Below are 15,931 nucleotides of genomic sequence, written 5' to 3' on the forward strand. Positions count from 1 at the left end.
TGCTAGACTTTGAGTAAGAATCATTAAGACTCAAGCAGAGGGGTCATAGACAGTAGCATTCTGAATGCAGGGATTGAGACAAAAGCTGAAATGTCAAACTTCATGCCAGTGATCACTAAACAGATTAAGCTGCGGTTATCTTGAGCAGTAAAAAAGGCTAGCTACTAATACTAAATGATTAGAGTCTAAAATGCCATTTACTCTGGTGTGATTCCTCAAATAAATATTTATACCAAGTGATGACTGTAACACACCATCAAAAGAATTTCATGTTCTGTTCATCAGAGTGTCAGTGATTATTCAACAACAGGTCTGTGCTTCAGCACTTGTTTCTATTAAGCAAATTTGCAGTGTTCAGACAAAAATTCAGGATTGCCTTTTCCTTCTGGAATTTTTTAAGAAATCACATTCTATTCCATCATAAAAATGTGGGTCACGGTGGGTGGGCCTTATCCAATACATATATATGAAAGTGGTTATACAGGCACTGAGCAATTTCTCTCCTGTATTTTATATGAAACTGCTGGACATTTGCTGCACTGTATTCAAAAGGAGAAACCACAATGCATGCACCGCTTCTCTCTCATTTGCCCAGCAACTCACAGGCTGAATTTCTGCATGCAATACACAAATCTGGGCAAGACAGGAAAAAAACAGAAATCATTCAGTCCTGGAAACATCTTATTAGGCATCCAGAATCAAATTTACAGTCAGTCACTTCGCAGGGGCAAAATAATAATCCTGACTATCAAGCATTAAATCAACTATCCCTACACTTCCTGGAGTGGTTAACCACAATTTTTAATGCAACTGACACCTGATAACATATACAATGCTATGCCCATGGTAGGGTACGGTAAGTCATTGGAAACCTTGATGATCAGAAATGTATTAACCTACAACACCATTCCTGCAGCCCCATTGTCTCTCTTCTAAATGCAATTGCCTCCAGCCTTCTCATAATGACATCAATACCTCTTTGCAATCTATAACACCTACCATCCAAGGACCTCAAAGTGCCTCACTAGCATTGTTGCATTAATCCACATTCTGCCCTAATGACGTAGCCATTGTCTATGTTTTAAGATGAGCCTAAGGAAAATGAGGCACAGGGGCTGAGTGACTTGCCTACGTTCTTACAGAAAGTCAGTGACAGCACTGGGAATAGGACCCGGCTCTCATGAATCAGTCCTGGCTTTCACCACAAAAACATTTTTCTTTCACTAGGTGATAAGATTTCAGAATCTGGCACGCACACACAAATGTATTTTGCCTCATCACTAATGTTGAAGTTTAAGACCTATCACGATCAAGGATTTGTGAAAAATTAGAAGATGTCAGACCACCTCATCAAGGAAAAGCAATATAGAGGAGGCAAGAGTGTAACAGAGCAGAGTTCAGCCCCGTGTTTTTGGTGTGTATGATACCTGGAAAAATACCCCAGTGAGAAGTGAAGCTTGGCTGAAGACCATATGCCAAAACTGAACTGACATACTTCTACCAGGAGCTGGCAACAAGTGTTTCCCCCTTCTCCACCAATTGAACACTAACTACTTGAGGACTTTTTGGCAGGCATCTATCTGCAATGATGCCTACAAAAATCCTGACAATGGTTCGGCAGCTGACAGACTGTGACTCAATTTAGCAGGGTAACCAGGATTGTCTGATTGTTGTATCCACCTGCTGTCTCCTCTTAGGCTTTGATCATAAACACCTCTGTGCAGGGGCTGGGTCCTGTGTTTGTATAGCACTTGCAAAGGGTCTCCAAAGGAACCCTAGGTGCTACCATTACACAAGTAAATAAAATAATGTAAGCTATGCAGAAAGCAAGCCACCAGAATTTTGGTTTTGTGCTATTTCCACTCTGCATGGAAGTTTTCTAACGTTTGCAGAAGTTTTTGCAATAGCACGTAACAGTTCATGTAATTAGAGATGATCCTTTCTACTGAGGGATCATCTCTCTAACAGTTCGAAAAAGAGGCGGGCTGAAAATAGGCGCTTCGAACTTCTTGCTCCCTAAACTTACTTCACTCTTTTGGAGGGTGGCTGGTACAAGGAGATCATGGAACATGCTATTCAAGACTGCCAGAGATGGTTTCCTCTGTTTTCATGATTATTTTCCTCCCCCACTGGGACTGGAGAGGATAGAGCCAAGGAGACTGAACTAGGGAAGGGAACAGGAAAGTAGGCCAAAAGAAACAGAGAAGGGTGCTGTGGATGCATCATGGCAATCTTTTTCTTTCATTAATCTTGAATTATTTCTCCTTAAGCAAAAATAAATAAAATAAATAAAGTCATTAAGCTTTGTTAGCAAGCAGAGCTGGCTTTAGACAGCCCAGTCATGTCCACATTAAAGAGTGCCTCATTAGGAAAGCTACACAGTTATAGTCAATCAAGCTTTCCAACCCCCTTTATGTACTATTCTTTCATAATAAGATACTTGGAATTCTGAACACTGCTCCAGCTGAATTTGCACTCACCATTTGCACTCAAATGGTCTAGACTCAAGAAATCTGCTTCAGAACAACTAAGATCAGAGCCACTAAGGTCTACCACTATGTATTTCCTTTGGTTCTTGCTTTTGGACAGCCTGAACAGGGAAAGATGAGAAACTGCTAATGCGTTTTTACCCATTCAGTGTATTTTTTTGTGCCCTACCAAGAAAGAGAAACAAAATATCTTTTGGGCACTTCCCCTTGAAACCAGGAAGCGAAGAGGTACTCAAAAAAGTTAGCATGCTTAGCATCAAAGCTTCAAAACTCAATTCTGCTATTAGAATATGTTGACCAGTCCCCAAGTACAGATGGTCTAATCTTTTCTTTCTAGTCCTACATATCCTACTTATGCCGATTAGCTTTTTTACCTACCGTTGTGGCAAATGGTTTTTATGTTTCTGTCCACTTTACTTCTATCCCAGATTGCTCTCCTGGGCAGCATCTTGCAATTTGTAACCATTTAGGCCAGTCCCTATTGCAGTTCTTCAATTCAGTTCTCTCACTGTGGATTTTTGGTTTACAATCTACATCAAACCTAAGCCATTCATCAGCCTATGGCCTATGTTTTCCGGATCCTTTTGGATTTCATCTTTATCTGACATTAGCCTGTGTGCCATTCTCATGATTCCTGCTGATTTCCATTAGTTGTGCCCTGCACACTATGCCACTGAACGAGATTATGCCAAAAATTCAGAGATATTACATATGCCAACTTCTCTCTCTTTCTCCATCTCCTGCTACCCTCTGACATCATTTACCAAGTCACTTAAAAAAAAAAAAGATAAATACCACTTTTTCTTTGCATTAAAGGAAAGAACTTCAGTGTCAGTACACCTTAGGAAAATTTAATCTGTGCCTAGACAGTTCTGAATAGTAGCAACAGCAAATTGTAATGTTCCTTCTATATCTTAAGGGTATGTGAGCACTCTGTCAGAACATGTGATTCAGTAGAAAAATGTTTGTGTCCAGAGAGAACTTTCTTCTTTCTGTTTGTATGCCTATTGTTGAGGCTACATGAAACAAGAGCCATCCCAGATGTGCCTCAACAGAAAAGATAACTCTCAGATATTCTTAGCCTAAGGAAGCAGACAGGTGGCTCAATCGCACAAAAGAAACCTGCCTATACAGAGCACACAGCCATTTTATAAATCCAAGGTTCTTAAGAACCACTTCTCTACAAGCTACTGGATAGATTTCTCTCCTCTATACTTTGCACTAATACTTCAACCTCATTGTCAGTACAGCATATGAATGGGTAATAGAACTGGTTGGTGGCCAATGTGTCTTGACAAATCTTTTAAAGATATTTTTATCCTTTTCACTGGAAGAAATTAAGTGATATGACCTTGAAAGAGCATTTCTTAGACATCAAAAAGTAAGCATCAGTTCTCTAAAGAGATTCTTTAAACTGGCACCAAAACACTTTTCAAACCTTAAATAAGCCTGATAGGAAAGCCAGATTTGTTAACTCCCCTATCATCGGTGTGGGATGACACTCCTATCATCCCAAGTGTAATCATTTTAAACTATGGAAGGAAATCATGGATATGCCGATGCCAAATTTCCCCTTGAATTTAGAGCCTGTGAAAGGTGGTGGAACGACAGTATCGGGTATCCGCAAAAAGAAAAGGAGTACTTGCGGCACCTTAGATGAAATGAGCTGTAGCTCACAAAAGCTTATGCTCAAATAAATTTGTTAGTCTCTAAGGTGCCACAAGTCCTCCTTTTCTTTTTGCAAATACAGACTAACGGCTGCGACTGAGTACTGGGTATGGTAACCGACTTAAATCAAGAGAACATATACAGTTTGGGTAATGAAAAATAAAGTTTCTCCTATACTGTTACAAGCAGCATCAACCATGAGCTTTTTTTGATAGCCTTCTTAGCACTAGAGGCTATTTAATCCATGTCTGTTCGTGCCCCCCTCCCTCAATGAAATTGCTAAAAGGAACCAATTGGTATTAACTGGAGGAGTCACCTATTGAAAAGATGCCCGACAACCAGAGACAGAATGGAGACCAAAATGACTCATTTCACATGGTCATCCTGATCCTGAAATATCTACCTTGGTGTTCAAGAGAAGGAATGCTCAAGATACACTATGAGGTATATTAGCTTATTAGTGATACCTCAGTGCTTCTCTTACATCTCTGGTGCTCTGCTGTTATTTTTTTAGTTTGCTCAGCTTGAGTTCTGGATGTACTGTGAAACAAACACAGTTAAAGAAAATAGATACGAGAGACCAAGATAAAACTGTATACAGTATTTGTAATGCAGAGGAAACAAGCGATACGAGATTCAAGATCAGTTGCCAGCTATTAATTCATGCTGGGAAAAAATTGAAACAAACCAACAAAAAAAGCAGGGAGACATAATACATAGAATTGAAGTAATTGTTTACCAGTGCTGGCTGCAATGTATAAAAGTGATGTTGGTTGTAGGTAAAATTGTTTGGTGCAGTCTCATACCCTGCACATGAATTGTGTAACACTGAAAATTGTACAAAGTAGAGTAACAAACATTTTGGAGCTTTTTTATCGGAGTCTTTTTAAATGACCTAGATTAACTGGAATCTGACAGCTTGTTGTGTGGGAGGTCAAAATAACTGCAAATGACAAGCAAAGAAATCCGTAAAACAGGTGATGTGGGTTCAATACCAGGCTTCGTTTGAAGTCTCTGGCATCAGCTGTTTTGGTGCCTGACACTTGGAAAACTGATGCCCTGTATAAGAGAATTAAGCCATACCAAAGCCCTGAAATGAATATTCTGATCAGTAACTGGCCACCTGTTGACAAGGCTAGATAGAGTCTATTCATTAGGGTTCATACTGAAGAGATACTGTATTAGCTGGTCAATAGGGTTCTTGGTCATAACATTGCTCTGTCTGAACTGATGTGCTTTCACTTAAAAGAGGCCTGTGTCCACAGATACCATTCATGGTGAACAATTAAAGAAGCTGTTTACCACAGAAGTCATGGGGATTGACTAGTGATGCAGTGAAGATTCCCCAGCTATCACCCACACAGCGTGCATTTACTTCTTTTCTACACGATAGTAATTGTAGAGATGCAACATGACGTGGTTCAAATGGAGAGGTTGAATTTCAAAGCAGCACTTCCTCCCCCAACTCTCATCTGTTTGTATAGTAGTTTAAACTTGTACCCATTAATTTATTTCATGCAGCTTCCACGGATCTGTGTATTGTTTTTAAAAAAAATATCTGGTCAGCATCAAATACAGGAAACCCAAGCCCCGACTGTATCACAAATAAACCACAACTTAAAATGACCAGAAACATTCATAATTTTTAATTCACACCAGTAATAAAATTGCATTACATTTTTCATAAAATAAATGTTCGTTTATATACAGAAAACAGACTGTACAGAGCCCTCCCCCAGACCCCAAAAAACTCACAAACATACAGGCAATGCAGTGCTCAGCTAAGCAGGCACAACTGTACATCTAAATTTGTAACTGCTTTGTGTTGGGGGCGGGAAAAAAGTACTACAATGTATATAGTCCTTTCTGGACCAAGAATTAAAAAAATATTGCAGGCAAGCTGACAGACGCCCCTCACTGCTTGTGCGGCTGAACGTCCATCCCACAGTGCTTCAGCAAAGCAGGGTTCGTTATTGAACTTGGGACTCAAAACTTCCATTCAGCTGCCCTTCCTCATAGTCCATCTGACACAAGATCATGTTGTTCTTCAGGAAAAATTTGTCTCCCACGCAAAATCTGAAACATTAAAAAAAAAAGTCACACATGTCTAAATGTTAGCTGGCACTAACCAGGTGGCAGTACGCTGAGGAAAAGATGACAGAGGATTAAGTCTAGAGGTAGTGGGTGCCCAGACGGAAAGGAAAAGTTATCTTCATTATGAACTATGCTTACCAGATTGGAATTTAGGGAGGCAGGATATAGTGGATAGGACACTTGACTGGGAACCAGGCAACCAGAGTTCTATTTCTGGCCCTGCCACTGACCTCTAAGAGACCCAAGTCACTTCACCACCCTGTTTCCCTCTCCTACCTTTTGTCTGTGTTGTCTATTTAGACTGAAAGCTTTCTGGCACAGAGGCTCTCTCATACTATACATTTGAACAGTGTCTAGCACAAGGGGCCCTGATCTCTGTTGAAGCCTATAGATACTACTGTAATAATAATCCAACAGGAAAAGTGATGGAATATATCCCCAAATAGACATGAGCTTTCAGAATTTACTGAAACCAGGACGCAAACAGGGTATGTTACACAAAATGTTTGAAATGTTCTATGGTATTCAAATTTCCAGGTGAGGCAGTGTTTACACTAATTTATAGGCACTGAATGGCTATTAAGTCCTTCCTCACCCCCTTATGTACAGTGCTGAACAATAAATAGAAGTTTCTTGATGGATGGCTAGACTCGGTTAACCTTTATCTTCATGGAATGGAGCGTAAAGTTCCCTGTCTACCATGTAAATTGTTCTGTTTGTATTAAAGTTGACAGAGAGACTTGTGGTATTTAACAATTTTATTTGATCATTAAGGTCAAAAACGTTGTACACAGTACCTGAAAGGTGCCGTTTGACAGTCACTAGCCTCCTCACACCACCTGTTTGCTATAGATGTAAAAGTTAATCTACAATTTTAGGATAATACACAGTGCTCTTCATTGGTCTCCCATTCAAGGGCAGAGTCTGATTTAGCACGTGCTAATGGCATAACAAAGCAGGACATAGGCGAGACAGCCTCAGTGTCCTAAGCCAGTCCCACTACTTCAGGGCTGATACAGGCAAAGCTGGTTGTGATGCGGATGGCCAATTCTGAAAGGGAGATATGTATGGTACACACATGTCCAGCAGCCAGGAACTGGCAGATATGAACGTTAAAGAGGCAAAAACATCTAGGAGTTTGAGGGAGAAATATAGGCCCTAAACAACATGAAGCCCATGGAAAGAGGGCAACTTTTCCTCAGCAGTGTCATGAAGCCTTGAAAACATGCCCCTACTATGCATGGTTGTACAAAGGGAAATTCTCTAGTCCTGGTCTGGAATATGTTCTAGGCCTGTGATAGTAGGTGGGTAGCGAGAGACTGTAAGCCTGCTATCAGGCTAGATAGTTTGAATTATAAGAGGAGTGTTCATCTGTATGAGACCTACCACATCCAAGCCTCTCCAGCACCTCATACAAGTTTTCCCCTAATGGATGCCTATAAGCCAGCTGATGCCTTGCTTAATTTGGCAGTTGGGTATGGCAAAAACCTGTAGCTTCTACAATGTGCTTAATTAGTATGGTTCATTGTGTGATTTAGCTCAGCACCCAGAGTCTCCTCTTCTAGCCTGAACCTGAAGCCCTCTTTATAGTAGTCTGAAATTCAGCGAGCTAACCTTTAACTTGTATTCCAGAAAAGAAACAAAAGCTGCTTCTTTAAGAGGAGACTCCAGTTAAAGCAGCATTGCACATATTCTCCTGAAAGCCACAGCCTCATAAATGGGTTTGCTGAACATACAAAGTCTATTCGCTAACATTTTCCAGACTGCAACTTCAGACACAGCTGCTACTTAATGTTACTTAAACTGTGACCATAAAACCCAAGGAGCAGGAAAACAAAAAGTCACACCACCAGCACAAATGCAGTACAGTCAACAGCTGCCTTTCACCAAATCTAGCTGGGGTCTACAGCAGCAGAGGGAGAGCTGGAAAGTGATTAGTAGGGTGTGGTAGAGCATGGGTCTTTGAAAATCAGGAAAAAACAGGCATGTGGGGTCCCAGGTTTGTCTCTCCCAATGTGCTCAATTTACAAGATAAAGATGTTTTTCTCCAACTGCCAGCCCTGAAAACTAAGCATGGACCCAGCAGGAAGCGGAGTTTTTCCCTTCTCATGCACAACTACCAATCAAGCTTTAGCAGGCCCGCGTCACACCCCAAGCGTTTTACACTGGGGCAAACCCAGCAGTTTTCTGGAGGTTGATGTGCAAGGAAAAAAGGAAGCCAGACCTTCGCATGGCGCATGCTGAACTGTTAGAAAACCCCTGTCTTACTGAGCAAGTTTCATCAGGAATCAGAGACACACAAACACTGAGGGTGCCATTTTTATAAAGTGACTTTCAGAACAGAACCCAACACGAGAAAAAGGGCAGGTGAACGGCGTGAAACATCTTAGAAAACTGATGTGTCAGCAGCGTACAGTGGTAAAAGATTTTGTAACAGCTACTTACCCTTAAAAAATGTAACATGAGTTAGGCCAAGATACATTTTAGAAATCAGTGTTTCTGACGTGTATTGGAGACGATAGCGGATGGAAATATTTCATACCTAACACTATTAAATAATATATCATTTTGCCCTTTAAAAACCCCCCACCATGCTAAGAATGGAGCCTGGGACTCTGAAAAAGAACGGGTAATACCAATGGATCCCAAAAAACCTACCCTGAGGACTTTGCTTGTGAGAGGCTGCTCACTATTATGAATTTCATCTCTGACTGGGGAGGGAGGTGCTGAATTCCTGCTAGTGCAGTCACAAAATGGATAGGTCTTCCAATGCTTTCCAGATAGCAATAAGGTATACCATATTATTATTAATAATAAGGTATAGCATATTAAATAATAAGGTATAGCATATTAAAGACAGAATTAGAAATAAGACTACACACCAAAACACTGGGAAATACATCGGAATGCATCCGATGAAGTGAGCTGTAGCTCACGAAAGCTTATGCTCAAATAAATCTGTTAGTCTCTAAGGTGCCACAAGTACTCCTTTTCTTTTTGCGAATACAGACTAACATGGCTACTACTCTGAAAACTGGGAAAGTTTGTCTGCAAGAAACTACGCTCCCTGTCCAACACACCAACCACTAGATGTCACTATAGCCTCAGCGGAATAACCCTATTAAAAAGGGACAGCTTGATTTATTGCAGCTGTCAGTATTAATAGGAAGGCATTCTACCCCCAAACAAATAATACCAGCTTTGTGTTTGATACAGTGCCTTCAATTAAAGCCACCCAAACTACATACCGTGTGTCTCATTCTCCTCATACATGCACTGGTGGGAGTTGGGTGCAACTCCACAGACTTTAACCAAGTTATACTGATATAAAACAAGTGAGAGAGGAAAGTCAATCCCTGTATTTTGATATGTTCTCACAAATCTAACATGAAAGCTAGAAAGGAGGTGTGAGCATATGCATGTGTGTAAATAGCGCGCACACACACACACACACACACACACACACAACCCCGTATTGACAAATTCCAGAGTAACTGAATGTGATGCATCTTATTTTTAAGTAAAATATCAAGTATGTTAACTTGGCTTTGAAGTAACATGCTTTTCTCCCATTCAGTTTACTCACTCTTTTCTTCCTCTTTTAAAACATGTCCCTTCACAAATAATAATTTGTGGTTCAACGGGCAGCCTAAGCAAGGAGGGGGAAGTTTTAAGAATGAATACATGCTTCAAAATGGGAGACTATGCTGCATTTAATGCACTCAGCTTCCAAGAGGAGAGCTCAGTCTTCCGACAACTGCACCAAATCAAGAGAAAAGCATGCTCTAAAGTCTTTGCACAACCCTCCTCCCACAATTCAGTCTTTTATAGATACCAGTGAGTCAGGCTGAATCCGTATGTCCTTTCATTGTACACTTTGATATGTATTTTTCACTGCATCTTCCAGTCAGGTATGGTACAGCCCCATTTAAAACTACCCCACAAGCAGGCCCTATTGCTTTTGCAGGAAACTGAAGAAAGCACTTCGTAGTCTCCAAAAAGGGCTTACCTAGAATATATTTCTCCTTCGTACCCTCCTCACTTCTGAGACTGTCAGAAGTCTGATTTAAGTAACTAAGTTAGAAGTACTTGTGCAAGAGAGGGTCCTATCTCTGCCTATGGGTGTTCAGCAAACAGGCTAGATGCTGAAAGATCTCAGAAACTGTTCATTCAGTTGCATTACAACTATTTCAGAACAGCTGTCTGCTGCTTACAGTGTCTGGATCTGCAGTCTTCCCCCCCAACCCCCAATTCCTACTGGCTCCACCAGGCCCACATCCTCAAAAAGGTTGCAGGACAGACCCCAGTCTATGTAGGCAACTACAAATAAGACAACCCAGCCAGCGCTAGCAGCTTCTCGGCCCCAGGGAGGTGGCAAAGATCAAGCAGATTTCCTTGGTCTGTCGGCAAAAATAGTTTGTGGGGTTTTTTATTACTGTAATAACTGTGGTCCTCACCTCTGGTTACAGAGTTGGCAGGCAAAGCAGTCCAAATGGTAAACATTATCTCTGGCCCTCATCACCATCTCAAAGGCAGGGATCAGTTTACTGCAGGCAGCACAATTCCCGGTGGTACCAAAGAGCCTGCCAAAGAAGCACAATCATTAGAAGCCATTTTAATTAAATGGTGGAAGCACTAATTAAGTGTAATTAGCAGTATCAAATACTGTATTGCACCAATAGGAGTTGCACTATCCATTTCGCTGACCAACCAGTGTGCAGGAACTTGGGATAAAACTGCCTGGTGAGCAAATGCCAATTGTCGAGATGAAACTTCACTTGGCTTGTGAGCCTTGGGCTAATTTACTATCTAATGGAGAAAAGTATTAAAGACACTTACAGTGCTATTTTGGGGCTCTCACAATTTCAGTCAAAACAAAAACTATTTGCAGGGTTTGTTCTCTGAATATCTTGCTTCCTTCCCCACCCCACTCAGCACCCATTTGCTCTTCATTGTTGCCTTATGGAGGAATCCAAGCTGATGACAATGAGCCAGTTATAACGGGTGAAACGCAGAAGTCTCATTAACTTTGCCAACTCTGACAGGCAAAGCTGCAGCTGGAGAAAAGTCTAACTTACCTCCTGTTTTAAAGAAACACACACTTATCTAAAGACAATTGGCAATAATGTTTTACAAAGCCACTTCATACATTATGCTATGACCTCCACCCTCCTCGACCTGCCTGGGAACCAACTAAACTTCTTACACTCAGGCACAAATATTACAGTCAACAGTTCACTTCAGCTCCCCAGTCCTTGAGGATAGCCCTTCTGCACTGGAAGCTTTGCCACTTTTGTCATGGTTTTTGCTATCTCCCTTCCCAGATGTCTGCTGCTCTTATAGCTCCCACAGGGAGACTAACCAAGAGCTACAACATCATCCCCCCCAGCCCTCGGACAAGTCCCTGAAGACCCATGAGCCAGTGCCACTCCCTGATGACAGGCACGACAGCACTTCTAAATTAGAGCTATAAGAACCAGTTGGGGAGGCATGCAAAAAACCAAAGATTTCAATCTTAAACTGTGAATAGTCAATATACACTTAGTTACTTTCTGTTTAAGAGAATGCGATTGAATTGTTCTCAGACCTATGTGGAAGGCACTTTCTTTCAGCTGATTGTTAGTTCGGTGTGCATGTACCGAAGCTGGATCTTGCTAATGCCAGTACTTGCTAGTTCCACCAGTACAAAGAGGCAAAAAGCATAGAGAGAACCGCTTGTAGCCTGGCAGAGGAACACCTATGTCTGATTTCTCAGCCTACAATTTGCTGAACCAGTCAATGCTACTGATCACTAGACAGTAATAACTGAAGTGTGATAAGATCTTCAAGATAACCCTTTCTCTCTCAGGCTTCTGAGCAATCATGTGAGCTTGTTTTTGGCATATTAAAAGTCTTACTTCTTGTGTCAGATGTTAAAAGACACCCATTCCTTTTCTGTTATTCTTGGCTTGAAGGCCACTGGACTGTTTTTTTTGGGAGGAGACTAGACATTTGTGTTTGACACTCAACCAAAAAAAAAAGTTATGGTACAATGGGCAAAATAGAAATAGTACCAGACACACAGAGATGTAAAATTTAAACACTCTTGCCCTCAGACTTCACCACATTAAGGCTGGAAAGCCTGTACCACCGAGCAAAATGGCAAAGAGTTTAAATAAATCTTACAAACGAACACAACACAAATGGCAAGATATTCGGCAAGGGCAGGATGGTGGTCTGCTCTTATGATAGCAGGCAAGCCAGCCCTTCACTTTCCTGCATGGGCTACCCGCATCATGGGTTAGTGTAGGAGGGAGGGAGGGAGAGAGAGTGTAGCCTTCAGAGGGCTGCTGCTCCCAGTCCTACAGAGGTGGTCAGAGACAGTGTAAGAAAGGGCATGTCTTATTATGGACCAGTAGCAGACCGGAGTAAGGGTGGTGGTGCCAGCAGAAGCTCACAGTTCCCTCCCTGGAATGCTCCTGGGCCAGCATAGCTACAATGCCCCTCATTCTGGATGGGGTGCCAATTTATAATCTAGCCCCAAATTTGTATTTTCTGATTCATAGTCATTTTACTTGGCAAAACAGAACTGTCACTATCACTCCTTGATGTAACCATCTTCCATCGTATAAATAGAATACCCTTCGTACAGTAGCAGCAGTCATTAGTTTCAATTTCTCTATTTGATAGAGAACCAGCAGATTAGGAGAACAATGACGTCTGCATTTTTAGAACATCCAAATCACAGCAAATGTTAAAAAAATGACTTAAAAACCCAAGCAAAGCTGTCCAATATATTAGGCAAGAACAACAGTGGAAGTTAATCCTGAATTTGTTCTGTGCACAATGCCACTATTCTTGTAAGCGTAAAATATCCATTATTCATTAGCATCACAGTTGTGTGGAGCTCAATCTACATTAAATAAAATAAAGGGGCCCCAGACAGAGTTATTTGCATTGTTAAATGGGCATTTTTCTCCATCCTTCAAATAGGATGCTTCTCTACATGGAAATGATGGGGAAGTTTGGACAGATGTTCACTTAACTGTTTAAACAGTTAGCTTAAGAAACATGAAGACTGTATTTGGCATTGGATTCACCTGTCTCTTTTCAGGGGTTGGGGAGTAAACCAAGTGTTAAACAGCTTTGAATGTTTGCATAAGAGCTGCAGTTTATGTTTTGTCCAGCTGAAATTATGTTGCCTTTTAATGTCCATAAATGTAGCTCCCAGTTTTTCAGTGTGCTAATCTTGTTCTCTTCCATTAAATCCCCACCTCCCTTCCCTAACATATGAACATTTCACACACATTCAAGCACTTTTAAATTTTAATCACTTTTCTGGGAACGGTTTAAAGCTCTATATAGTCACCAAAATTCTCAAGTATGCCTAACGTGTAGCTCAAAGATCACAGGCTTTTTGCTGTTGAAAGAAGAGCAGATTGAGGCAAAGAAGAGATGCATTCTTCACCTAAGAATTTGTTTTTTGGCACGTCCAGCTGTCATGCTCCATACCTCCTCACTTGGCGATCACATGAGAAGAAGTCTGGGTTTTTTGTTTTTTTTTAATTTTGGGGGAGAACTCTCTTTCACCATCAATATATCCCATGGTTTAGTTTAAAGAGAAGCCACAAAAAAGGAAACACATACTCCATCCTCTGGATGCATTCTCCATAGCAAATCCAATCTTGTCGCACACAGAGAAAACTCAAGCATATCAGGAAAATATACCATAAGATCCTCAATAGTCTCACTGGCATGACACCACTGGGAGAAAAAAAAAAGTCAGAGACAAGGAAGGTTTTTTAATCTCTTTTTAAAACTTTTTTAAAACTTAGAAGACAGCAATTTTTAAGTACAGATTTATTCTCTCGTAACAGAAGGACCTCACCAGCTTGTAAATAAGCTTAGACTATGCAGATTTAAAATTTAACACAATTAAACTTTTACCTGTGGTAGTAATTATGCTTAATGGCTCTTACTCTGAACTTAACCATGCCTATTGTCGTCAGCCAATCTGAAAGCAGGAGTTTAGCCAAGGACAATTTTCTGTAGTTTATAGGCACACTAAAATCCAGCTATTCTATATTCCGATTAGCTGTTGATGTCATTGTGTATAGTGAAAATTAAAGCTAATTGGCACACAGGAACTGCAGTGAATACTAATGAATTGAGGGAAACGGGTGGGGAGCACTCTGTGGAAGTCCTATGTAACTGCTGGGAGACTTTTTATTTCAAGACTTAGCTGCTTATAACAGTCATCTTCTGTACAACGTTTTGGAATTCAGCAATGCTGTGGAGGTACCTTAAACTGACTTACTATATGGTAGGGGCATAATTACCCAGAGTTTACCTTTTTTTTTAAAAAAAAGGGTATGAGTGAGGGACTTATAGTGGCGAGTATGTGAAAGGGAGGGACTTGTCTAAAAGTGACCATTTGCCCCATCATTTTAAACACATTCTACATTTCCTATTTAGACTCATCCCTCATGAACAAACATTAGATTTGTTCCCCTTCCATGAATCTTCCTTCTCGCACCACTCACATTCATGTATGGTCTAAGCTATATGAGAATCTGCACATCCGTTTCATGATCTCTAAACCTACAAGCAGTCTACAAATGGATTTCTAAATACCTAATAGCAGCAAGATTGCCCTCCATCCTGATATTTGCAAACCAGCAGCAAGTCAGTCAGAGGCCAGAAAACTCTCCCATGAAAAGAGACTGAAAAGATTGGGGCAGTTCACTTTAGAAAAGAGATGATTATGAGGGGATATAAGTGTATATAAAACACAGAATAGGATAGAAAAGGTACCTTGGGAGCTTCCCTTCTCCCTGCTGTATAATACGAGAAACAAGGAGGACATTCAGTGAAGTTAAAGAGCGGCAAGTTCAAAACAGATAAAATAAAGTACACTTTTTCCACACAAAACAATCAGATGGTGGTGATTGTTGTCACAGGATGTTGAGGCCATGAATTTAGTAACATTCAAGAAGGGACTGGACATTTATATGGATACCAAGAATATCCAGAGTTATAATAGTCAACACTAGCAGATTTTAGAAGAGAGAGTGAACCTCATGCTTAAATCAATCACTAATTACTAGGGATTAAGTGGTTTCAGTATGAGACCATTGCCTACCATGCTAACCAATATGGTCTCATTTTTAACTTGTACTCCTCTAGCTGTTCTGTAACCATCTGCTATTATCTTATATTTAGATTGTCATCTCTTTGGGGGCAGAGACCATCTTTGTTCTTGCTTGTACAGCACCTAGCACAACAGGGTCTATAATTAGGGCTCCTTGGCACTTCTACAATAAAAGTGATGATAATCGTTATAATAAAATTCTTGCACCTTCCTTTGAAGCATCTCATGCTGCTGCTGCTGTCTGAGACTAGATACTGGTTTAGATGTACCCTGGGTCTGATCCAGTGTGGAAGTTCCTATGTCCATTTCTTGTACTTTGAATTCATAGTTACGAGAAAGAAAGCCTTGTTCCTACCAGTTCAAAAACAACCTTCCAGCAAGTTGGACTTGAACAACTTACATCTGTGTTTGCCGTCAGCTGCATGCGACTGACAGTTTGAACACCACACACGTTTAATATGAGCTGACAAAATACTGAGTATGCAAATAGCTGTAGAAAAAGCTTCACAGCCACTTAATATGATACAAATGTAAAACCAATTCTAAAATG

The 15,931-nt window shown here is 40.7% G+C and overlaps 1 protein-coding gene across 3 annotated transcripts in view; it reads right to left on the reverse strand.

The window, feature by feature from the left end:
• Positions 1–5,788: 5,788 nt before the first annotated feature.
• LMO1 (LIM domain only 1) overlaps positions 5,789–15,931 on the reverse strand; it is an 85,291-nt gene continuing 75,148 nt past the window's right edge. For all 3 annotated transcript variants that reach the window (XM_038404228.2, XM_043516592.1, XM_043516593.1), the window contains 2 exons: positions 10,709–10,834; positions 5,789–6,233 (listed from right to left, as the gene is read on the reverse strand). In XM_038404228.2, the coding sequence (XP_038260156.1) occupies positions 6,128–6,233; positions 10,709–10,834 (232 nt within the window). In that variant the 3' untranslated portion in view covers positions 5,789–6,127. The remainder of the gene's footprint in view (positions 6,234–10,708; positions 10,835–15,931) is intronic.

The sequence above is a fragment of the Dermochelys coriacea genome, chromosome 6 (genome assembly GCF_009764565.3).
Source record: "Dermochelys coriacea isolate rDerCor1 chromosome 6, rDerCor1.pri.v4, whole genome shotgun sequence".
In the NCBI taxonomy this organism is placed as follows: domain Eukaryota; kingdom Metazoa; phylum Chordata; order Testudines; family Dermochelyidae; genus Dermochelys; species Dermochelys coriacea.